The 26579-nt window shown below is 39.9% G+C and overlaps 3 protein-coding genes across 4 annotated transcripts in view; 2 read left to right on the forward strand and 1 right to left on the reverse strand.

Annotated features, from left to right (window-relative positions):
• The window catches only part of LOC145242427 (WD repeat-containing protein 25-like), a 357383-nt gene extending 334378 nt beyond the window's left edge, over nt 1-23005 (reverse strand). The window contains exon 1 of the mRNA XM_080105479.1: nt 19638-23005. The gene's annotated coding sequence lies outside the window, so the exon portion shown is untranslated. The remainder of the gene's footprint in view (nt 1-19637) is intronic.
• LOC145242426 (uncharacterized) lies at nt 90-17255 on the forward strand. The gene is made up of 2 exons (XM_080105474.1): nt 90-181; nt 12031-17255. The coding sequence occupies exon 2, from the start codon at nt 13319-13321 to the stop codon at nt 15794-15796; it is 2478 nt and encodes an 825-aa protein (XP_079961600.1). The 5' UTR covers nt 90-181; nt 12031-13318; the 3' UTR covers nt 15797-17255.
• Nucleotides 615-26579, forward strand: part of LOC145242429 (tryptophan--tRNA ligase, cytoplasmic-like) — a 276721-nt gene continuing 250756 nt past the window's right edge. The window contains exons 1-2 of one of the 2 annotated variants that reach the window (XM_080105485.1): nt 615-734; nt 24317-24476. In XM_080105485.1, the coding sequence (XP_079961611.1) occupies nt 24338-24476 (139 nt within the window). In that variant the 5' untranslated portion in view covers nt 615-734; nt 24317-24337. Of the gene's footprint in view, nt 735-24216; nt 24477-26579 lie in introns of those variants that run through there. The other variant, XM_080105486.1, reaches the window with a different exon arrangement.

Below are 26579 nucleotides of genomic sequence, written 5' to 3' on the forward strand. Positions count from 1 at the left end.
GCTATACGTTATCTTGAATTGTATAACCGAAACGAAACGAAACGAAACGAAACTGAACGAAACGATACAACCTGATATTCCAGGTTTTACTTACACTCTATCACTCTTACTTGTGTTTCCAACTCTAATTGTCCCACGTTCCTTTACTTTTTCACCGTACCACTTACCAGACGACATTCAGGTAAATAGAGTTATATATGCGGCGATATTCACGTACATGTAGTAACTTTTATGTTTTTTTTCTTGGGGCCGGTTTACCTTACTACACGTTAGCCATGGATCGGGCGATCGCTGTCAGACGATAATTACGACTTCTTTTTTTTTTTTTTCTTTTATATTATGCTATCTTTCCACTACTTTCGGAATTCATACTCAGGGGACGGGTGACTTATTACATCAGTGGTTATTTATTTATTTATTTATTTATTTATTACTTTTTATGCAATTTCTTACTTTTTTTCCATTGGTGGAAGTTTAGTTAAACCATTGATACAAAGCCTATCTGAATGTCAGCAGACGACATTCGAATGGGAAGAAACATGAAATACACAGACTTACATTTTTAAGCGTACGATTCTTGGGGTTATTCAATGTTCTTGCATTTTTATTATTTCCGGTTTGCAGTAGAACCTATCTTTCTCCACTTCTTATTTCGTTCTTTCTTTACTTCCTTTTTTTTTGGGGGGGGGGGAACCTCTACCAATGATTTTAACACACATTTTTCATTGCGTCAGGTACGAAATTTTACTTTGTTGTTTTTCCCGAACGCCAATATGTTTTGTACTAACTAGGTGTTTTTTTTTACAATGTCTTAGCACTTCGCTAGCAGTGTCAGAAATTTCGTGAAAATAGTGAATAATTCCACCCCTTATAACTCCTCGAAAAAAAAAATCAAAAAAAAGTCTTTTTTTTTTCTTAACTTTACACGTAAATTTCTAAAAAGCGATTTTTTTCGGCTTTTCTTCAATTTGTGATATATAAAACTCCCCGACATAAATTAATTATTTACTTTTTATTAGACATTTCAAAATGGGTGACACTTGGGGGGGGGGCGTGAATTTAAAAAAAAACGTTTGTCTAAAATATTATATTCGGAATGAATAAAATTTCACATTGACCCTGAAAATTAGAAAAATTTTGATAGATTTTTAAAGTTTAAATATTGAAAAATATTGAGTTCGGAACATTCATTACTGTTTTAAACAAATAAAAAAAAAAATTTCTATTACTTTTAAAACAACTGTAATAGTTTATTTTGGAAGTATAATCCATAAAGAAAATAAATAACCCACTTTTAACAGAGAAATTACGAGATTTATATATTGTATTCGCAGTTTCGTGTTAGGTGTGTCAAAAACTCCTACAAAAATTCTGATACTGCTAGCACTTCACTTTACTAATTAACTCGGAAATAGACCCAGAAAACTTTTTTTCCCCTTTGGCACATTAAGTTTACTCCTTACTCTTTCGAATACAATAGAAAACTCATAGGAAACCTACAAAAAATTTAGGATAAATCAGCTTGCACAACTAAGTGCCTCATTTTTGCCCACCCAGTTTGGCACAGTTTACATATTTGGGTCCTTCTGTTTGCCGGGGGGGGGGGGCGATTATAACTTCCCCGGGGTATTGGAAACATCCACAGCAATGTTTTTTTTTTTTTTTACAAAAATTGACCACTACAAGAACTATGATTATTTCCACTTTTTGTCCGCAATAAATAACAAATAAATATACATCATTACCCGTTTATTTCGTTTGCAAAATACAGTCCGATGTTTGTAAAACCAACACAAAGTCAAGTATCTGCAGAATGTCTTTAGGGAATTTCCCTAATAAAATAAAATAACACAATTCTATGAACAATGACAAACAACTTCTTCAACTTAACAAGGGAAAGGTTTATTTGCAAAGCGTACTGAAGGAAGAAAGTAGAGTCGGGTCTCCACTGCCTTACGAGGTAGTTACAACCCGCGGCTGTCGTCAATACCTTTAGTAGGAGCAGCGAAGAGAACAGGCGTCTAGCACCGACGAAGGCTGGTAGCGTAAGAGAGAGTTTTCTTCTGGGACCGGAAGCTGTCTGGTCCCTAGGGGTCAATTTGTATTCGTGCGCAAGTCCTCAGATTGGACAGTCTAGCGCCTCATCACTCACTCAGAGGAAGCGAATGCGCGAGAAGAAAAGGGGTCCATTTGTGTCTGCTACATAACCCCCTGCTTAGGCTGAAAGCCGACAGAGAGAAAGGTAGCATAACAAATAGCAGAAAGAAAAATACAATAAGAAATGTCCGTCTCTTTAGGTTATTTTCTTGCAGAAAAAAAAATGTTCTTACTTTTCTGTGAAAAGTTGGAATATTTGCAGAAAACGTTCTGCTCTAAAAAGGAGAGAAGAAAAAATGTTCTTTTTCAACAGAAATACACTGTTTTGCAAAGTCTCTTCGGCCAATGTACCCGTCGACCACTACGTGTAGTGGTCACATAATTGTTCTCACGTGGAACATTTACCTCAGGTGTATGATTATGCTGTGTGTATGTTGGAGGAATGTGTGGCTCAGGTGTTAATGTGTCCAGAAAGGCTCTTTTTACCCTATCTACCGATACTGTCTCTTTTTTACCACTAATGTCTAGGATAAAAGTTTTATCAGTGCGTGAAAGCACGCGATAAGGGCCAGTGTAAGGTGGAGTTAGGGGGGCTTTTACTGCGTCCTTTCTAAGGAACACGTGAGTCCATGTCGCTATGTCCTTCGGAACCAAAGATTTAATGGTCTGTTCCCTAGGGTGCATCGGCGGTAGCTTACTGAGATAAGCTCGTAGTCTGTTGACATATAGAGCTGTGGCAGTTGATATATCCTCTATCGGGGTCAGCATCTGACCTGGCAACGATAGAGGTGCTCCATAGACCAGTTCGGCTGCGGAATATCCCAGGTCCTCCTTGATTGATGCCCGACAGCCAAGAAGGATGACCGGTATGTACTCGCTACATCGCTGTTGATCAGGGTAAGCGCGTAATGCAGCTTTCAATTGGCGATGGAAGCGTTCTATCATCCCATTTGAAGCAGGGTGATAGCTTGTTGTCCGAATGCGAGTGATCCCGAGGATCTTGGACAGTTCCCGGAATAGGTGGGATTCGAATTGTGCACCACGATCAGTGGTGATTGTAGTGGGAACTCCGTAGCGCGATATCCAGCCTGATATAAGGGCTCGCGCTACAGATTCAGCCGAAATGTCACTAAGTGGGATGGCTTCTCGCCACCGTGTGAAACGGTCAATGCAGGTCAGGAGATAAGTGAATCCCTGACTGACCGGCCATGGTCCAACCAAGTCAATGTGAACATGGCTAAACCGAGCGTCTGGGGTGCTGAATGTTCCAAGGGGTGCGCGGATATGCTCGTGCACCTTTGATTTTTGGCAGGATACACAGGAACGTGACCAAGCAATGATGTCACGCCTCATGTTAGGCCAGAAAAATCTAGCTGTAATCAGCTTTACTGTGGCTTTGCGTCCGGGGTGTGCCAGGTTGTGTAGAGTGTCGAAAACAACTCTACGGTGGGTCGTTGGAACGAATGGTCGAGGTGAATCCGTTGAGGTGTCACAGATGATCTGCGTGTCAGAAGTAGGCACGGGCAGATATGCGAATTTGCAAGTCCCGAATTCAGGTGACGATGGATCCAACGTGTCCAGACTTGGCTGGTCCAAGGCCATCTGTTGCAAATCGATATCCGATGGTGAGGACAGAGAATTGATTGGCAGGCGAGACAATGCGTCTGCTGCTGCGTTCTGCTCACCCGCGATATGTCGGATATCACTAGTAAACTGCGAAACAAAGTCCAAATGACGTGTTTCGCGGGGAGAATATTTGTCCGGCTTAGCACGCAGTGCGTATGTAAGCGGACGGTGATCGGTGTAGATCACAAATTGTCGGCCCTCGAGTGAATGTTGGAAGTGTTTCACTGCGAGGTACATTGCCAGTAGTTCGCGGCCAAACGTGCTGTAACGTTGTTCGGCCGGTTTCAGCTGTCGCGAAAAGTATGCTAGAGGTTGTAACTGTTGTTGGTGCTGCTGTTGCAGCACTGCACCTACAGCTGTGCCCGATGCATCAACGACCAGTGAAAACTGGGCATCGGGTACAGGATGTGCCAGCAAAGATGTCGTCGCTAGTTTATTTTTCACTTCAGCAAATGCTCTAAGTTGGATCTCATTAAGTGAGATCTGCTCGTTTTTCTTCTTCCTGTTACGTAACAGGTCGGAAAGAGGAGCTAAGAGATCCGCACAGCGTGGGATAAAGCGTCTGTAGTAATTCAACAGACCAAGGAAGTGCCTAAGTTGGCGAAGTGAAGTGGGCGGTTGAAGGTCTTGTAGAGCCTTCACCTTTTCCGGCAACGGAGATATACCGTCTGGGCTGATAATGTGGCCCAGGAAAACTAGTGACGTAACACCGAAAACGCACTTACCAGGGTTAATCCTCACTTGGTATTGCTGAAACCGTTCAAAAAGTAGGCGGAGGTGAGTGACGTGTTCCTCAGGTGAGGCACTAGCCACGAGAATGTCATCTATATAGTTATAGACGAAATCTAAATCACGCACTACTTCATCCATAAAGCGCTGAAAAGTACTGGCAGCGTTACGTAGGCCGAAAGGCATAGTAAGAAATTCAAACGCTCCAAATGGGGTTGTAACCGCAGTCTTGGGTATGTCGGCCGGATTCACCGGGATCTGATGGTAAGCCTTAACCAGATCTAGCTTAGAGAAAGTCTTACAGCCATGCAGAGAGGAAGCGAAGTCCTGAATATGCGGGATTGGGTAACGATCAGGTACCGTCATGGCATTGAGTCGTCTATAGTCCCCAGTTGGACGCCAATCTCCGTCTCGTTTTGGAACCATATGCAGAGGGGAAGCCCAAGGACTGGACGAGGGGCGTATAATTCCCAACTGTAGCATATGATTAAATTCTGCCTTCGCTGCTTTAAGTTTATCCACAGGAAGGCGACGAGGGCGTGAGAACACAGGAGCACCTGTGGTCTCAATATGATGTTTTGTGGTGTGCGTGGGTTTGCTCACCACAAAATTTAAATTGGTTAACTCCGGGTAGGAGTGTAGCACCTCATGGTATGGGTCATTTGCAGCGGCAATGAAAAATACCGGGCTGATAGATGGGGCATTAGATAACGAGCCAGGGACGGAAAGTTCCGTGCTAGCGTCTATCAGCCGGCGTCTGCGCATGTCGACCATTAAATTAAAATTATGCAAGAAATCCGCGCCTAGTATGGGGTACGGTAGATCTGCTACAGTGAAAACCCACGTAAAGTCTCTCCGTAAATTCAAGTCCAGAGAACGTGAAATTTGACCGTACGTGGGGATAGGTGAATGGTTCACCGCTTGCAGTGTTATCAATGACACTGGTGGCCTTTCTTTAAGTAGCCTAAGTGGCCATATACTACAAACAGCGCCAGTGTCTACCAAGCAACGTGCTTGAGATTTTACGTCAGTGACGAAATAGGCACGGTTATTTGCATTTTGTGGAAAGTTTGCCGTGCTCGTCTTTCCACAATTTAGTTTCCCTGGTTGTTAAAAGTGCAGGGCATTTTACAATTCCGTGCTTCAGCGCCATAGCGACTATGATAAAAACATAGTCCCGGCATGTTTGCACGGCGACGGTGGTGCGGGGAAGATGAGCGGCTTTTGTAGCGGCGTCTGGGTGAGTGCGACCTGCCCATATTGAGCTTGCTCACCTCTCTAGTGAGGCGTTCGATGGCCGTTAGTATAGCCACCGATGTAGCATCCTGTCTTACATTTGCGGTGCCTGCGGGTACCTCAGCAGGCTGTTGTGGAATCGCCGCGGTGGTAGGCCCCCTCACAAAGTCCATGACCTTGTCCGCCGATGCTGCTACTACATCGACGGTGTGTTTTTCAAACATTGGCGCAAGTATGGCCTTTACCTGCGCCGGCAGCCTTGAGAAAAAGAGCTGCTTAATTAAGGCACTGTCAGGAGGGACGTCCTCTGCCAGTTCCCTCATTCTACGGAGTAGTTCCGTCGGCCTGCGGTCACCTAAGTGCTCGTCATGGACCAGCGTTTGAAAACGCTTTTCCGCCGACACGGACGTCCGTAGTAGCACCTCCCGTTTTATGCTATCGTAAGTGGAGTTTAACGGGGTGTCCGTTATTAAGTCCTTGACCGCAGGAGTCAATGACGCGGGGAAGGCACTGAATAAAATGTGCAGCTTCGTTTGCTCTGACACGTTGTTCGCCGCAAAATAAGACTCGGGTTGAGCAAACCAGACCCGGACGTCCCCAGCGAAGGCAGGCAACGTTGTCATCGTCACTACCGAAAGTAGATACCAAATATTTTAAAAAAAAATATATATATATAATGTATCCGAAATCTGAAAGGACGCCGAATATGGACCACGTGGAGAAGAAAGGAGAAATATGGAGAAAATCTTTAAACAGAGACAATACAAAAAAAAAAAAATTTAACAGGCTAATGGGGGAGGAGAAGAAAGAAACAAAATTACCATGAAATAAAGCTAAAACAAAATTATATCAGGAAGAGCCGTGAAGCAAAAAAAAATGTGGACAATATGGGTTTTTTTTTTTTTTTTTTTTTTTTTTTTTATAAATGTGTGTGAACCTGAAGATAAATGAACTCTTTAAGTACTTACATTTTGGCCGAAGAGTGCTAATGCGGAAAAACTTCGTGAAAGTTCTTTTTTTTTTTTTTTTTTTTTTTTTTTTTTGTCGAGTTTTTTCTTTTTCGTACACCAAGAAAGTGTCACCTCTTTTTGTAGGTTGGCGTTCTTTTTTTTATGTGTAGCCCGCCGTTGTGAAAGAAAAGGGTGTTTTTTCTTTGTTTTTTTTTTTTTTTTTTTTTTTATGCTCCTTAGTTTATAATATATATATATATATATATATATATATATATAACGGGAAAAAAAACGATAAGGAAGAGAGGGAAATAACGTCTTTTTTTTTTTTTTAAGTTTTAAATGTGCTCTCCCGAATCCGTTGTCTGTTTATGAGTGTGGTTGGAAACCATGTGCTGGTTTTTAAAATGCGCGCCTTACCCTGTTAAAAAGCGAAAGAAGTGTCTGTTCGGAAATGTGTTATCACGACGGAGTCACCATTTTAGGGAATTTCCCTAATAAAATAAAATAACACAATTCTATGAACAATGACAAACAACTTCTTCAACTTAACAAGGGAAAGGTTTATTTGCAAAGCGTACTGAAGGAAGAAAGTAGAGTCGGGTCTCCACTGCCTTACGAGGTAGTTACAACCCGCGGCTGTCGTCAATACCTTTAGTAGGAGCAGCGAAGAGAACAGGCGTCTAGCACCGACGAAGGCTGGTAGCGTAAGAGAGAGTTTTCTTCTGGGACCGGAAGCTGTCTGGTCCCTAGGGGTCAATTTGTATTCGTGCGCAAGTCCTCAGATTGGACAGTCTAGCGCCTCATCACTCACTCAGAGGAAGCGAATGCGCGAGAAGAAAAGGGGTCCATTTGTGTCTGCTACATGTCTTCTTGGTTCCTCCTCTTCTCTTTTCTCTCTCCTAACAATCGAACACAGCATATAATAACAAAACTCTAAAGCACGTCTGACAGCACTGACTTCTGCCAACAGTCTCGTCCTCCTCTTAACAACACAGGCTTTTTATATCGCAAAATCGTTCACCTCTATTTGCATATTCTTCTAACTCACGTGATCACTACTCTATAAATAAGAGTCTTGACCGTTTCTTTTCTTTCTTTTTATTTATTTTCGGTGACCGACCCGCACGTGGTCTATCCAGGTAAGTCACGCATTTCTCCACACTCCCCCCTGATCTCATGATCACAAACAGGACATGCGGGCAATCGTCGTTGGCGGGTACTCCTTCGAAGAAGCACTTCCTCATTGCTGTTTTCTTCATTACCACCATCATTACTACCAGTCTGTTCCATTATCCCGTCTCGTGGTTCCATAGGCGGTGTCTCACAATCAGGGCAGGGGGGCAGTATCCGTCTTTGTCGGGTACTTCTCCGAAGAATCGGAGGCGTCATCTCCTCGGTATGCTCCATCATCCCTTCTCGCTGGGTTTCGCAATCACGGGGGGTGGGCAGTATTCGTCTCTGTCGAGTATTTCGATGAGGCATTACTTCCTTGTGTCCATCGCTCTCCTCACTATTGTCATCAGTATGTCCCATCATTCCCTGATCTGGTTCTGTTGGTGGTGTTTCTATGCTCACCTGAAGGGGCAGTAAGTGATCAGGATCATCTCTGAACGGTGTGTGATCCTCCTCATCGTCCTCAGAATCAGAAGAGGTATAACAAGGGCGGATATCTTTTACGTGACGTGGTATGCCACCAATCAACATGGTCTGAGGACTTATGATTTCATCTATTTTTCCCCGGAAAAATTTCGTAGTGCACCCAGCATTTGGGGGTTTTATCCAAACAAGGTCTCCCACCTGATATGGTGTATTGACAACACTCACCACTGATGGTATGGCATCAACTCCTTTCACACGCTGTTCATATTGGTAAATCCCATTGGCTGGTGCAGTTGCTGGTGTTGCATTGTCCTTGGGTGTTATATTATACCAGTACACAGCTTCTGGAATAGAGCACTGCGTCCTGGCTGCAATTCTTTTGATGGTGCGGTGACACCGTTCTGCTATACCATTACCCTCGGGATAATATGCACACCGATAATGCATTTTAATCCCCCATTCGTGCACGAATTTCTGAAATTCTTGACATCGAAATGTGGCGGCATTATCAGTCAGAATTTCAATCGGGGCACCACGTTCAAAAAAGACGGCTCTCAACTGTTGTATAATGCTGGCTGCATCCTGTCGTGTCAACAGGCGCCATATTGTGAAACGCGTCGGGCCACAATCCGTCATGGTCAAAAAATGTTTGCCCCCATAATGTGTTATGTCCATCCCTACTCGCTGCCAGTTGCCCTCCACCTCGAGCTTCCCTTTTTGCCATTGGGATGGTGCCGGATCAATTCTCTGACACTCTTCACATGAACGTATGGCTGCTTTCACTGATGCTTTTGTAGTTGCAGGGCATACTCTTCGGACAAAATATGCAGTCCTCTGAATTCCAGGATGTCCAATCTGCTGGTGTATCATACGGATCTGGTCAGGTGTTAATTGATCCGTTACAGTCGCGCATGTTTGTTGTTGAAGATCGGATCCCTGCCTCATTGCATCGATCCACCTCTTTGGTACTCGAGTCAAGCTATCAGCCAAATTCTGCATCGACGAGACTAACGTAATGTCTACCTGCAAGCTGTATTCGTCAACTAGACGCTTAATTATTGCTAGTCTCCTTCGTACTAGCATTTCACTTGCAGCTCTAGTCTTAACTCGAGCCTTTCCAGTCAAGGTGTCGGTTAACCAATGGTAAACACACAATGAGTCAGTGTGGAGATGCACAACATTAGTCTGCCATTGTAATGCGAGATTAAGACCTTTTAACGTGGCATCAAGTTCTGCCAAATTTATATGTTGGGCATCATTTTTCGGACGAAGCCAGCATGCATCTTCCACAACAACACCTAGTTGCTCCAACACGACACCTGTAGCCAACGAACTTGCGTCAACCCATGCATTTAGTTCGTTTCCAGACACTTGCCACTCACCCCGGGCAGGGTCATTCCTATGCACTCTGGACAACATTTCAGCCATCATTTGTTGGAGAGAATCATCATCCGCAACATCGTCCCATCCTTTTGTTACTGTAGTCACTCGTCTTTTCACCACTCCTGTTGCCGATCGGAGCCATCCACAGACAGGTAGATGTCCTACCAATTTACCACAGATAGAAAACACAGTACGTCTTGTTAATACATTGGGTAACTTTGGAAGTGGGCTCCCTCGTTTCCATCGCAACGTATTGCCCTCCTCCCAGACCTCGAGGCCTAGCACGGGCACTCCATCCTTTAGGCGCTTAGGGTCTTTGCTTATTAACCCAAACGCTTTCAGTTTTATTCGAACTGCATCCGCAGACATTATGTCCTCATTAACATAGATGTCATCTATGTAGGCTGAAGCAGCTTTTGCTGTGGTCTCATCCTGCATCAAAACAGTTTTAATAATGGTTGTCATAATCAAGGGTGCTACGTTTAGGCCAAAACCCAAACGTGTCAAACAATATAGTTTTCCCTTGAGTAGTACTGTCTGAAACGGCCATAATGACTCATGGACACGTATCTGCAGGTAGGCCCTCTTTAGATCCAGAAGTGCTACATTGCTCCCTTTTTGACGCCACTCTCTCAGTTTAGCAGCGCACACATCTGCGTTTCCGGTAAACGCATCAACATGCCGATTCAACTCTCGGTAATCCATTACGGGACGAATTTTTTCTTTGGTAGGTTGTTCAACAGCCATGAGCGGAATTAATCCCTTGGGTGGTCCCAGACGTTCCTGTGGGTATGGTATTAACCAACCGTTGTCAATCCACATCTGAAGTTCTTCTTCATATGCGGCCCTATTCTTGGTAGAAACTGCATACTCTGGAATCGTGTTGCACAGCCGATCTGGTTCCTGGCCCATGGCCCATTTCCACTTTGCAGTCCACACCCTTTCGTTGTCATCAAATGTAGCACAGAAGTCCTTTTCTTCAATCGACATGGCTGCACAGACGTCTTTCCCTTCTCCAAGCCTGATACCTCTAGCTGCTGTGATTGTAACGCCTCCTAGTGCTTGTATTGCATCAATTCCAAGCAACATGTCGTAGCCAAGGGGTTTCTCCTGCATCACCAGAACGTCAACTTTAGCTGTGTCACCCTTCTCAGTGCAGATTGTGACTGTCCCTTCACCACAACATACCCGTGATAAGCCATTAATGGTCATAACGCCAACTGGGTTCCTCCGCCACACCGGACAGCAATGGGCACTAACTATAGACCGGGAACACCCCGTGTCTATAAGTGCTGAACACTGCACATCATCAAGTTTAACGCTAATGACAGGCAATCCTGTGTTTATTGGTTGGCAGGGGGCAAGGGTAGCGATAGTACCTTGCCCCCAACTTCGTTTCCCGAACAGTTACGAGATATGTGCCCAAACTTATTGCAGCGATAGCATTGCACTGGTCTCTTTGATTGTGGATATACACCTCTCCTATCACTCCGGCACTCTTTAGCAAAATGATTGGCCTCCCCACATTTATAGCACACTGGGGTGGCATGCTTATTACTATCTGGAAGAGAGTCCACATTGCCTCCATGTCGAAAACGAGCTGCTGCTGCAATTGGTTCCTGTTCCTTACAGATGTTTCGAGCTCGGGCCAATAACTCATCAGTTGACAATTCATCGATTCTTGATGATGCCCGCAACAGTTTACTGACCTCCTCGGGTAGGCCTACCAAAAAAGCACAGCTTAATATTTTATCGTTGACCCCACCAAACGGTACAGATAATTTTCGCAGGTCGGCTAGGTACACGTCGACTGTTTCCTTGGGTTGAAGTGTCCGGCTCGTGAACTGTTGCCACGCAACAAATGGATCTGTACCAAACGCTGTATACAGGCTCTGCTTGATTTCATCCCAGTCTGGTTCATCCCCGAGTTGTTGGTAGACTGCATAGGCCCCTCCGGTTAGCCTCAAAGGGATAACTGTGGCTGGTTCTTTAATTTTGCACAGTTTACAGATTTTCTCTGCCTTTTCAATCCATTCAACGACAGCCGGTCCAGTGGTAGATCCGTCGAACTCGGGTATTAAGCGAATGTCGAATCTGTCCATTGTTAGTAACCGCACGCCAAGCGCCAAAATAGCTTAAAACCAACACAAAGTCAAGTATCTGCAGAATGTCTTCTTGGTTCCTCCTCTTCTCTTTTCTCTCTCCTAACAATCGAACACAGCATATAATAACAGTTTGCATTTACATAAACTTTACTCCCCTCATATATTATCTACATCGATTCATAATGTGGTAGACTCATACATTTCGTTCATTAATGGAAACGTTGAATTTATTTCTTTCGGCGGTAGAAGAGGGGGGGGGAATAAAAACATAAACTTAATTCTGTCAGTTTCTTCTTTTTCAGTTGAAAAGGCAATCAAACATCAAAAGTCAAAAATCAAGACCATAGAGCTCATTAGTTGAGTATATAACAATTTTTCACTTTTTACACATTACAATCTTTTATAAAATATGCCACCAAAAAAGACTTCCCTTAGTCGTAATACAACAGCAACCAGAAAAAGAAGTCGACAATGGGAACATTATGAACAGTCTCAGGAAGACACTTCTGGTACTTCCTTGAACGAAAATGCAAATCAGGACTATGGGTCACATCAAGTTACTTTTGACCCAGACTTATATGAGGCGGACCAGTCACAACCTACGGATATAAAAAAATATGTGGAACTTAGGGTTGCGCAAAACAGACAAGCTATATTAGAAGCAATGCAGAGACACACATTACGCACAACTGCTCCTAAATCATCTTTCTGGTTGCACGAAGGACGTACATATGAGGCTACACGTACTTATCAATTACGCTCAGATGTTCAAATTGGCACATTGAGTAATGGGACACCTTGCAAACAATGCAAAGCAAAGAAATGGAATCGGGAATCACCAGGTATCTGTTGTTCTGGTGGAAAAGTTATTCTTCCAGATTTAGGTATACCTCCTGAACCATTACGCTCACTTATTGATAACAATTCAATTAACTCAACACATTTCTTGAACAACATCCGGAGTTACAATAACTGCTTTAGTATGACAAGCTTCGGTGCTGAACAAATACGTGAAGGAGCCTACATGCCCACATTTAAAGTTTGTGGGCAGATTTCTCATAGACTTGGTTCTTTGCTTCCCATTGATACTGGAAATCCACAGTATCTTCAAATATATTTCATGGATTATGATTAGCAAGAAGCTACGACAAGATGTAATTATGCTCCCAAAACAAAGTCTGACATTGTTCTTGATTTGCAAAATATGCTTCACCGAGAAAATAACTTTATCAAAAACTTCAAGATGGCTATGGAGCATGCTCCATGTGATGATTTCAAAGTAGTTATACATGCTGATAAAACTCCAAGACAAGAACATAAACGTTGTTTCAATGTTCCAGATGCACCTGAGGTTGCTGTTGTAATAGTCGGTCAAGAATTTCATCAGCGAGATATCATCTTGCATCGCAGAAACCATCAACTACAGCGTATTGCTGTAACACATGGGCATATGATGCTTTACAGTACCCAATCATTCATTGGACAGGTCAAGAAGGTTATAATTTCTTTGTATGGCAGACAAATCCTCAAAATAAAGAGTTAGTAATAGGAAAAAAAATATCAGCTAATGCTTTCTACGCATTCCGAATTATGGTCCGTGACGACAGTTTTAATATTCTGATTAAATGTAGGAACCTATTCCAACAATACATAGTTGACATGTATGCTAAAATAGAGCATGAGAGGCTTATCTACATTAAAACTCATCAGAGGGAGCTAAGAGTTGCTGATTACATTCACTTAAGAGATTCTGTAAATATTGACGGCAACATTGAAAATGTGGGCCGTTTGACCATACTACCAGCAACATTTACTGGGGGACCACGATATATGCATGAACGCACACAAGATGCATTGGTCTATGTGAGAAAACATGGAACTGCTGATTTATTTATAACTTTTACTTGCAATCCCAAATGGCCAGAGATTGTGAATGAACTCCTTCCATATCAACAACCACATGATCGGCATGACCTCATAGCAAGAGTTTTTCATCTAAAGCTACGTGTCCTTATGGATTTACTTACAAAAGGAAACATTTCCGGAGTGGTTGTAGCATATATGTACACTGTTGAGTGGCAGAAAAGAGGATTGCCACATGCTCATTGTCTGGTTTGGCTTCAGCAAAAATTGAGATCCTCTGACATAGACTCTGTTATCAGTGCAGAAATTCCTGATGCTGTAACAGATCCAGTTTTACATGATATCATTAGACACAACATGATTCATGGACCATGTGGAACATTAAACAGCTCTGCACCATGTCTCAAAGAAGGAAAATGCTGTAAGAGATATCCAAAGAAATTTTTAAATGAAACTCGGTCCGATCAAAATGGTTACCCATTATATCGACGATTGCCTACTGATGCTGGAGGCTTTGAAACAACAGTTACCCTCCCTGGGAATGCAACGTTTCATGTAGACAACCGATGGGTTGTACCATACAATAAACCCCTTTGTAAGATTTTTAATGCACATATCAATGTCGAATATTGTAATAGTGTAAAATCAATTAAGTACATTTGTAAATATGTAAATAAAGGCAGTGATCAAGCTGTCTTCACATTGGAAAATAATGCTCATGATGAAGTTAAGAGATATGAAACCGGCCGTTATATTTCCACTAATGAAGCCATTTGGAGAATACTTAACTTCCACATACATGCGCATCATCCCACAGTTATTCACCTCGCAGTGCATCTAGAAAATGGACAGCGGATTTACTTCACTGAAAATAACGCAGCTGATAGAGTTGCACATCCACCTCCAACTACTTTAACAGCGTTTTTCAATTTGTGTAAAACAGACGCTTTCGCACGTACACTTCTGTATGCTGAAATTCCCGCTTATTATACATGGGACACTCATAATAAAATATTCAAGCGACGCTTACAGGGTAGGTCAGTTCAAGGCTACCCGTGTGTTAAAAAAACTGAAGTTTTGGGCAGGGTATACACCGTGCATCCAAATCATTTTGAATGCTTCTGTTTGAGACTGCTTCTACATCATGTTAGAGGTCCACAGAACTTTAATGATCTAAAAAATATTAATGGTCAAATCATGAATACATTCAGAGATGCATGTGCTGCACATGGACTGCTTGATGATGATAACCACTGGGATGTTACATTACAGGAAGCATCTACATCTGCCTTGGCACATAATTTGAGACATTTGTTTGCTATCATGTTAACTACCTGTGCAGTATCTTATCCAACACGACTTTGGCATACACACAAAGAAGCATTAAGTGAAGATTTCCTTAGGGAACGCAATCAACATCCTGGGGCTGGTATAACTTTTACAGACAAAATCTTCAATACTGCTCTGGTTCATATTGAAGATATTACATATAAGATGAATGGTAAAACACTGACAGATTTGGGTCTTACCTCACCTGATAGATCTAATACACATCCTATTGTTACTGCTTGGACATGTGAAATTAGCTATCAACCACATGAGCAAGCATCAATTGTTCGGGACGGTATTGCAAAACTAAATAGTGAGCAAATTCATGTTTTTCGAACTGTAGTTAATACTGTTGAAGATCAGCAAGGTGGCCTTATATTCCTTGATGCACCAGGAGGAACAGGAAAGACATTTGTTACCAAGTTAATTCTTGCAAAAGTAAGGTCAGAAGGAAAAATAGCTGTAGCTGTGGCATCATCAGGTATTGCAGCAACCCTTCTTCCTGGTGGTAGAACAGCTCACTCCACATTCAAATTGCCATTATCATTAATAAAAGATTCTATTCCAATTTGCCATATAGAACGAGGATCAGATTCAGCTAAAATTTTACAGAATTGTTCCTTGATCATATGGGATGAATGTACAATGGCACATAAAAAAGCATTTGAAGCTCTAGATAAAACATTGCGTGATCTCAAGTCACGTGATGTTGTCATGGGTGGCATCACACTTTTATTATCTGGTGACTTCCGACAAACGCTTCCTATTGTTCCACGTGGAAGTCCTGCTGATGAGCTCGATGCTTGCATTAAATTGTCATATTTGTGGAAGTACATCAAGACTAACCTTATCTACAAACATGCGTGTCCATCTTAATAGTGACCCATTGGCTGATAAATTTGCTTCCATACTTCTACAAATTGGAGATGGCAAAATTCCAACAGACAAACATGGTAAAATTGTAATTACTTCAAGTATTGGATCAATTGTTTCCTCACTCGCAGAACTTTGTAACAAAGTTTACCCAAATATAGCTGCAAATTATACTAATCCTCAATGGCTAACAGAAAGAGCAATTTTAGCTCCAAAAAATGATATGGTACACATCATCAATGACCAACTGCTTGATGAAATTCCAGGTGAGGAACAAATTTACACTTCTCTAGATTCTACTGTAGATAATGACCATGCTGTACAGTACCCTACAGAATTTTTAAATTCCTTGCAATTACCTGGTATGTCACCACACAAATTAAAACTGAAATCTGGATGTCCAATTGTGTTACTCAGAAACCTTGATGCTCCACGACTATGCAATGGAACAAGATTATGTGTAACACAAATGCAACCTCATGTGATAGAAGCAGTCATATTGACTGGTGTAGCTACAGGCGAATTGACATTTCTTCCTAGAATACCAATTATTCCATCAGATTCAACAATTCCATTTAAAAGGCTTCAGTTCCCAATAAAATTATGTTTTGCCATGACAATGAATAAGTCGCAAGGACAAACCTTGGCAGTGGTTGGTCTGAACTTAGCTTCTTCTTGCTTTAGTCACGGACAGTTTTATGTAGGATGTTCATGGGTAGGTTCCCCACACAACCTATATATATTAGCACCAGAGGGTAGAACATCAAACATTGTGTATCCAAGAGCTTTATACAAATAGGAAAGCCAATTCTCCCTTCTATTATTTATAGTTATTTTTTGCTGTGAATTATCAGCATGGCAGTCTCATAAGTATTGTCCACACTCCACCCATATTCCTGTCAGGTCAATGTTTTAAAACTCTGATAGGAAATTCTTATGGGAAGTTTCTAATCTTTTTCATTATAGAATGTGTACCTTTTTCTATTAAAATTTAATTTAATACAACCGTTCACTTCTTTCATGTTAAGTTACTTAAAATCACTAAACTCAGTTGCAGTGCTCCGTGGCATAGTGGTTAGCATGCCGGACAATTCACATTATATTTTCACATTCGCGCTGACCTACCGTAGTCTTTTTTTTTTTTTCATAAACACCTAAAATGGATTTTCTTGGTGGCCGAGTTGTTAACATTGCATGTTTTTTTTTTTTTTCACACTTAATTTTCCAACTATGCCCCAATACTCCGGGTTTGATCCTTCCTACTTACCTAACATCACTTTTTATTTATTAAACAATCCCCACCCCGGAAACAAACACCCGGGCAACGATTTTTTTTATTCTTTTGTTTTGATTTACTCAAAACCGCACACACCTCGAAACATCCGAGCAACGCCGGGTACCCCTGCTAGTAATGTAATATAATAAAGTTCTATTTCTATAATGTTAATAATGTAAATAAAAATTGTTTTGTTTTTGTTTTTTTTTAATCTGTTTATACTGTTTTTTTTTCATTTCCAACTGTTTCGTTTTCACTAAAATTGAATTTAAATTAAAAGTACTATTTAAAATAAATATTGCGATACACCCGTGCACGCACGACGTCGTCAATGGAGTGAACAAATATCACTAAAATTGAATTTAAATTCAAAGTACTATTTAAAAAAAATATTGCGATACACCCGTGCGTGCGCAACATCGTCAACGGAGTGAACAAATATCACTAAAATTGAATTTAAATCAATATTAATGCCTTTTAGCGATCCATTTTCAATAAGGAGAAAGATTAATATTACAATAGGTCGATATTAAAAGAAATTTAGAATATTGTTTAAAATAAAAGAAAAAAAATGTTATCTTTCGTAACAATTATTTATAGCCTATTTGTTTTGTTTTTTTCACTATTTTTTTTGGTTAACCATTCTTAAACTTGCTATAAAATCGATATTTACAAGTACATTTTTATTGGGGTGGGGACTTTCCAGTCTCTGTAGATAAAATACAATCTAAACATTACCCTTAATTTAGAAGTGTTTATTCACTTGGTAAAAGTGTAGAAAATTTAACAGTCGAAATTTGTAAAAAAAACAACAAAAAACAACAAATATATATACACACTAAAAGTGGAAGAATTTAATTATCTACCAACCTGTATACTTTTAATGTGCTAAAAGTATGTTTTTTCTAATTTCAAAATATGTTGTTCAAATTGGTTTTACATGCTGAATAAAAAAATAAACAAATGGCCGCTTAATGGGTGGGGAGGCTTAATTATAGTTAAATATAGTTTATTAGTTATAAATGACTTATTCTACCACTAACCCTATGTTCGAGTTGCACTCCTAAATTTAAAGTTAGTGGTAGTCATAGATTTTTCTTATACAATTTTTCAAAAATAAAGTCTCCAATGGTTGAGTGACAAGCAACCAGATACTTGTTGTAAAGACAGCTAAAAGAAATGGGATAAAAAGAATGTAACCACAATTTCAGCACGTGAATTTTGGTATAAGGTATTAAGGTATTAATGCTGGAGTCCCTAGGGGTCCGTCCTGATCTACCCCAATGATCTCCCAAATCACATTCTAAGATCTGCTTCATCATTATTTTCATGGCAAGTGCTCATCTGAGCTCCAATCTATGGTCCCCTCCCCGCCAACCACTATCAATAATTTCCCATACTCTTTATCTGTGGATAAACCTAAATGTAGATTCCATGAACAAATTTTTTTCTTAGAACTGTCCGTCTGTGGAACTCCATTCTGTTTTCCTGCTTTCCAACTGACTACAATATGGTCGTCTTCAAGTCGAACGTGACCAAGTTCTTGATGAGCCATCCCCTTAATAGTCCAATTTACCAAATTTCCACTACTAACAATTACTACGGCATTTTCCCTTTGATCACTGTACACTCATTAACCCTTATCCTCAGTTGCCCTATGGACCGTGATTAGTGGTGACTCCTTTGTAAAAAAAAGAAAATTAGGTATTTGCTGATTTTTGTTATTGTTTACAATTTCTCGACTGTTAACTATTCTACACTTTAATGAATGACTGTATTGTTCCTACTTACTTGACCCCCCCCCCCCAAAAGACAACATTAACGATTTTTAAAACTTATTTTTAGTAATTTTTTCAACGTTTATTATTGCATTTGTCAGAATCACTTTTTTTTTTTGGGATGTCCCCAGGGTGATGTAAACAAAGTTTCTGACCATGAATATGATCTTTGGTGTGGTTTCAAGTGAGGGCCACATCACATCTTCGAAGTCAGCTTGAAAGTCAACACCAAAGTGTACCTGGATGTGTGGTGAACCCCTGTTGCAATCAGGTGGCCCCTGGTTGACCCTAGATGTGGCAGCAGGACTTGGCGCTGGCCCACAAGTCCAAACAGACTCAGGCTTAGCTTCAGAAGGAGTGCTATGACTTTGTACCCATCTCTTACTCCCCCCCCCTCCCTCGACCTGAACCCACTGGATTACTTCATTTGGTTGTATGTTGAGAATATCACCAACACCAAAACACCAAAGTCAGTCTGATCGTCGCCATCCGCTGAGTATTCGCTGAGCTCTCACTGGCGCTTTTGGAAAAGGCATGCTCCCAGTTCTGGCCCCGTACCAAGGTGGTGATTGAGGCTGAAAGCGGCTACATTGAATAGATGTCAGCTCTACTACATAATCAAGTTACCAAAATTGATTTTTTTCAATAAAAGTTTAAAAATAAAGCTGTAGTGTTGTTTTCTTTAGGGTGACAAATTTATCATTCCACCCTGTATAGTAACATTTTTGAAAGAGTAGAACTGAGAGAGAAAGAGAGAGAAAGAAAGAAAGAGAGAGGGAGATTCACTTACTGAAAGCAATTCACAGTTTGTATTAATCCTTCACAGAAAGAGCATGATTTCCTTTTTTAGTCAGAGTTCTTTTAGAAACAATAGTTTTCATCGCCTTGTTTTAAACATGTCCATTCTCCGTTAGCTTCATCGGTTATAGTTATTCCTTGGGAGTATTTCCATAAGCACAATCACTAGATGAAGAATCTTGTTGTAAATTTCCATTATAGAGGAAAGTAAATAAAATTCACATTTCAGAATCAAAATCTGATAATTTGGTTTCAGGTAACTAGAAACCATCCGCAACGTATTCTGTGAGCCCTTTTTATCCCGAGATAATTAATTTCTTCAAATTTGTTGTATATTTCAACTCTTTTAAAGTCCGGTTAAGACAGAACAGCTGGTTCTCTCTCAAATTTCCTTCGTCTTGAATTCACTCAAGACACATTCCAAATGTCAGATAACTTGACATAAAAGTTCTTTTAAGTTCTGGAGGAATCAGCAATTCTTCCAACTATTTTAATATCTAGTCAAGACAAGACAGAGAAACTGTTCACAAATCTGATATGTCCTAAGGTGGCCTATTATTCAGACAATCAAAGATAAAGTATTCTGTGAAAGGAATAAATAAATATACACTGTGGTTTGAATACTGAAAGAGGAGTTTATGTATTTACACAGAGACAAATACAGCGTGTTAATGTTCAGGGAGAAGTCTCTGTTTTTTTTTACGGGTCCGGTGAAATCCAGTGACTCGGTTCCTTACGTAGAATGTTTCCGGTTGGTTACCTATCCTCACATAACACCTCCTCCCCCAAGCCAATTTCTCTTTGGAGAATTTTGCTTAATACCGTTTGTTTTTAGGTCTGGGGCTCAATCGGTTACTTTTCTTTTCACCCTTGTACTTTTTCTCCTCAATACCGTTTGAGGGGGTGGAGCTGGTGGTGAAACTGGTACTCTCTGACCTGAAGTAGAAGATACTACTCTCGGAGTAGGTTGTGCTATGGGTAGAGGAATATTAAAAGAGTCATACAATACCTCTAAGAGCAGTTCATTCTCTTCTGCCTGTTCATTAGTCATGTAGTCATTAGTGTGTCAAGGTCTTAGCTGATTCATATGCCTGCGACGGTCAAATTTACTACTTCTTACCAAATATAGCATGTGCCCAATTCTTTTCATAATCATACCCTCCTCCCAAAAGCTTTACCCAGTCTTATAATTCAAGAAGAATATTTTGTCACCAGGTTCGTAGAACCTTGTCGAGTGATTTTCTCTCGTTGCTGTTGTCTTGGTTGTATTTGGTAAAATCCTGTCAAATACGGATCTGATTTTCCGTGCAAACATTAGTTCAGCTGGTGACAAACCGGCATTCATGTTTGGGTTAGGAGTGATCCTGTATACAGACAAAAAATTTTCAAGACTCTTCTCCTCAGTGTCCATTCCTTGGTGTTTTCTTAAAGCTCTTTTGAACGTGTCAACAAATCTCTGTGAGGCCGTTTGACTTTGGATGCTATATTGCAGTTGTTAAATGTTCAATGGATAGGGCCTTGCAGAATTCTTCAAACTCTTTGCTGGTAAATTGGGTGCCGTTGTCACTGACAATAGTTTTAGGTACTCCAAAACGACTGAAGTTAAAGTCAACGTATACAAAATTTTGTTCCAAAAAATAAGATGTTCCCTTTCAAATAACGTCACGAAAAAAAAAAAAAAAATTGTCAGCACTTGAGAAATGTTTGAAGAGAAAAAAAAAAATTCACCATACCTCTATATCAATAGTTTACAAATTTTCAGAGATCCTTTACGTCTTTTTCAAATACACTTCAACTTCTTTTAAAAATTTCTTTATGACAGAAAAACAATTTCCACAGTACAATTTGTTTTATTGTATTAACCGAATTGTTTTTCAACACAAGATGATATGACGTCAACTTTTCAGAAAGTTCAAAGAAAAAACGGCAATAAGAATATAAAAATTCTTTGAATACTTGTCTTTCGCTTCTTAAGAAGTATTTCCTTAATCGGATATGAACTCTTTGAGAATTCTTTTTTTTTTTTTTTTACTGAGTTCGCATCTCGTCTCCGCCGCCAATTTGATATGTCCTAAGGTAGCCTATTACTCGGATAATGAAAGATAAAGTATTCCATGAAAGAGTCCTTATCTGCTTTTAAATGTATGTATAATTTATTTTTTAAATTGACAAACTTGTTTATGTTTTTCCTTTATAGACTCAAAGACTTTTAAACTTGCAAAATTTTCATCTTGTGCTGCTTTTCTAATCTTGTGTCATTCGCCAATCCCCCCTTCAAAATGGTTTTACAATCTATTAATTAATGCATGTATAAATGCGTTTTGAAGATTTCTTTTTCAATTTTTATTTTACAAATATTAATTTTTCTGATATTTGCGGAAAATATATTCGGCAATATTAAATATTTAAATACGCCATTATTATGATGATTATATAATTTATAATATATTTCAATTTAACTTTTATTATAAATACTGATTTTATGATTTGTTTCTTGCAAAACAAAATATGTACTCAGATAAACAAATAAAACTAGCTGATACAATTTGGAAGTTTTCTGGAGAGTTAATCGCTTCAATATAATTCCAAAAATACATAGAGAAAACACGGAATATTTTGCAGTGTAACTTGGAGAAAAGCGACTTCTCTGGTCCCTACATCTCTCTTATATCCGGGGTTCTTATATACGGGTTATACTGTACATTAATACAAGCTCTAATTTAAGAATCATTTATTGGCCTTCGGGACAAGATCAAAGTGTAGTATCTGTTCCGGCAGATGCTGCACTTAAGATAATTTGTACCAGTCAATGGAGGGGAAACCCTCTATACTGGGACAATTATTATTTTTGGTAACCAGAGTGACCCCTTTTAGGGGAGCTGGTTTTTACCTCACATTAAAAACGGCCTTGTGCCTAATTTGCTCAGTGGGGGAGCAAATAAACACCATCTGTTCTTCAGATGCTGCACTTAAGATAATTTGTACCAGTCAATGGAGGGGAAACCCTCTATACTGGGAACCGCCTGGGTAATACCTAGGAGGTCCACCCTCCCAGGCCTTGCCACCGGGCTTTCCGGTGGGGCAAGTTTATTGCTTGCTGCCTGAGGCGCCCCGACCGGGGAATGCCGACGGGGTTACTCAGGCAATTTTTAAAATTGCAGGAGTGCCCCTCCTTTAGGGGAGCCTGCGGGGTTCCCACTTTCCGGCCTTGTGCCACATAATGCTGATGTGGGCAGCATTTAAATAAAAACCCTCTATACTGGGACAATTATTATTTTTGGTAACCAGAGTGCCCCCTTTTTGCCTACTTTTAGGGGAGCTGGTTTTTACCTCACATTAAAAACGGCCTTGTGCCTAATTTGCTCAGTGGGGGAGCAAATAAATACCATCTGTTCTTCAGATGCTGCACTTAAGATAATTTGTACCAGTCAATGGAGGGGAAACCCTCTATACTGGGACAATTATTATTTTTGGTAACCAGAGTGCCCCCTTTTTGCCTACTTTTAGGGGAGCTGGTTTTTACCTCACATTAAAAACGGCCTTGTGCCTAATTTGCTCAGTGGGGGAGCAAATAAATACCATCTGTTCTTCAGATGCTGCACTTAAGATAATTTGTACCAGTCAATGGAGGGGAAACCCTCTATACTGGGACAATTATTATTTTTGGTAACCAGAGTGCCCCCTTTTTGCCTACTTTTAGGGGAGCTGGTTTTTACCTCACATTAAAAACGGCCTTGTGCCTAATTTGCTCAGTGGGGGAGCAAATAAATACCATCTGTTCTTCAGATGCTGCAGTGCTGCAGACTGACTTTGGTGTTTTGGTGTTGGTGATATTCTCAACATACAACCAAATGAAGTAATCCAGTGGGTTCAGGTCGAGGGAGGGGGGGGGGAGTAAGAGATGGGTACAAAGTCATAGCACTTCTATTTCTTGTTCTCTTTCGGTGGAGGAGAAATCCTTCACGATTGAGACAATTTTTATTTTTGTACCTTTTCTCCACGTTAAAAAACGACCCTGGTGTCTAACTCTGTCCCGTGGGGAGGCATAGTAAATAGGTACAAGCTCTAATTTGGGACAAGAGAAAATCTTTCTTGTATTCGTTTTTCTTATATTAGGGTCTCTTATATCAGCGTTGTATATTCATACTATTTTTATGTAGGTTAGGAAGTTAAAATATATTGTTCTTTTTTTTTTGGAGATTTTTTTGTTTCGAATTAGCGGCTTTTGAAAATTTCGGACGGCAAAAGTTAAAAATCTAACGATTTTCTGTAGATTTCTTTTCCCTGATCTCGTATGTTTTTGAAAATTTCAGTTGCCAACACTGGTTACATACGTCACACGTCCTTGACTTGCCTATTAACACGGCCACCGATAGCCGTGCTATTAACCGATATTTGACAACCCATTGAAGCAAATTGTCAGTTTATAGGAGATCAGCAATAAACGAATTTCGATTCAAGTGCGCTAGGTTTCCAAAAGGTTTCGCTTTTATCTTTTTTCAACCTTTAGTAATTTAAAAAAATGCAGGGATATTTTTCAATTTTTACACCGGTATCATCACATAAAACTTATAAAATGATGCCAACGATTTAGCCAATGGTAAGGCTTGTTTTATCAAACCGTTGGCTTTTACGAACACGTGCCTCAAGCTTTTCTGTATCTCCTTTCAGACAAATTGTAATTTTATTACAATGGCAGACGACGACTTTGGATCTGAATTAAAAGAAATGAATATCGAAGATAAGGAGAAAGATGACGCTGAAGATGTTGTCGATCCGTGGAACGTCACCAGCTCCTCGGCTAAAGGGGTAGACTATGATAAACTTATAAGTAAGAGTTTTCATTTTCAACGTATTTATTTAGTTTTCTTCTAAAACTAGTTTTTAAAACAATTGTCCACATTTGAGTAAATGTTCTTGTATTTTCTTTCCAAACAACCATCAGCTAAACTATTAACATTTAAATTAAGTAGAATACTGTTAAACATACGAGATAAATGCGAACATATCGTTTTTATCAATGCGAACACATCGTTTTTATAAGCGTCACTTTCACTTAACCAATTTCATCAATCAAAATGGTGGTCGCTTATTTCAGACGTAGCATAATCCCATTAGAAAGCACACGGTTAGTGGCACCACGAGTCTTTTTTTTTTTTTTCCAAGCCTGAAATATGCGACCATCTCAAAAAGAAAAACTCGATCACCATTTTGAGTTATGAAACCGGTTAATGAAACAAAATTTTGAAATAATAAAACTTAGAATATAGTTTCCAAAATTAATATTTTTCGTCAATGTGCTCCATTACGCCAACTGAAGACATCTCAACATTTTTCGATAAATCAACGACTTTTATAGGTTTTGTAGGCACGGCTAAAAATGAAAGAAAGCCCGGTAATACTACAATTTATCGGCGAAAATGGAGACGCCATTTTTTTTTCGGGCACCTGTCGTCAAAATAACAGGGAGAAATCAGCATTTCAAAGTATGACCAAAGCACGAAATAACAAAAATTAAACTGATTAATTAATGATTCCGAAAAGAATTAATAATAAAATGTGCCCCAACGAAGTATAAACACCTCCAACCTCCCCATGTTAAGAACGGCTTTCTAGGTTGGGGTGTTTATTCCGAAAGCCGAAAATAACGTTTAAAATTCCAGCAAACAAGTAAGTTTCCAAGATGTGAAAAAAATTATAGTTTTAAAAAGTGGGGGATTGCTGTTCTATATTAATTTTAGATAATATGAGCACCCACTTTAACGTAAAACGAACACAATTTAACTAAAAATGGATAATTATGGCCTGGTAGATCAACACAAAACCTACTTTAAAAAACTTGTTTTCTAGGAGAGAGGTTTTTGGTGTGCTGAAAACAAATATCGCATTTAAAATTGGGTCCGGCTACTAGTTTTCACGATACTAAAAAGATCTTTTTCCACAGGTTTCATGTAAAAAAAAAAAAAATAAAAAAAAAAATAAATAAATACATGCACGCGCTTGCACATATAATAATGGCCGCCAGTCCCGCCGCCACTTATAACATAAAATATCGCATTTAAATTTTCGGCATATAAGTAGTTTTCCGGATATTAAGCAATGCGTAAATATCCAGATACGCTACAACAGAACACCGACCACTCTAATTTTTTTTTTTTTTTTTTTTTTTTTTTAGAGGTAATCGAGGTCGCTGACAACGAATCTGATACTCAAACCGGGGGGGGGGGGCAAATTTACCGTTTGCATGGTATTAACCCCTGAACCCACGAACTACTTTCCGCCAATTTTACAGCTTCCGTTTACGCTACGCGCGCGCGGCAGCATAAAAGACGGCTTGCTTCAATGCTTCTGCTTCACCTAGCAAACTGCCTTCTCACATGGCGTACCAATCTTCCACGGAAAATTTAAAATTAGATGAAAAAGAAATAAAACAAGAAAAAGAAAGCACTCCAAGTTGGGGAGAGGGGGGGTTGATTTAATTGTTTTTTTTTTTCCCTGGAACATAGAATTTTCAAATTTTCAAAAAGTAATGCACCCACCCCCAAACCCCGCTCACGCCCTCAATGTAAACAGTAAAATCTTCGAAAAATGTTAAATGGTGTTGTAATCGGTAAATGTCGGTGCATTACTGCGTTACTTATGGAAAAACGGTTAACTAAACTGCAGAAGCACCTCTTAAGCCACATAAGTTCTATGATTGAATCCCCCTCCCGCAAAAAAAGAACGAAAAACATAAATATGTTTGGTGCTTATGTTTTTGTAAACGCATTAAAAACTATGTAAGACAAAAAAAAAAGGTCCCCCGATTTCTCAGTCTGTAATTTTTTCCACCCAAAAAGTGCTAAATGTACTTTTTGAAAATTTGAAAATTCTATGTTCCAGGAAAAAAAAAAAACCAATTAAATTACTCCCCCTCCTCCTCCCCAACTTTTCT

The sequence above is a fragment of the Euprymna scolopes genome, chromosome 21, assembly GCF_053919585.1.
Source record: "Euprymna scolopes isolate OS-2025 chromosome 21, ASM5391958v1, whole genome shotgun sequence".
Taxonomy (NCBI): domain Eukaryota; kingdom Metazoa; phylum Mollusca; class Cephalopoda; order Sepiida; family Sepiolidae; genus Euprymna; species Euprymna scolopes.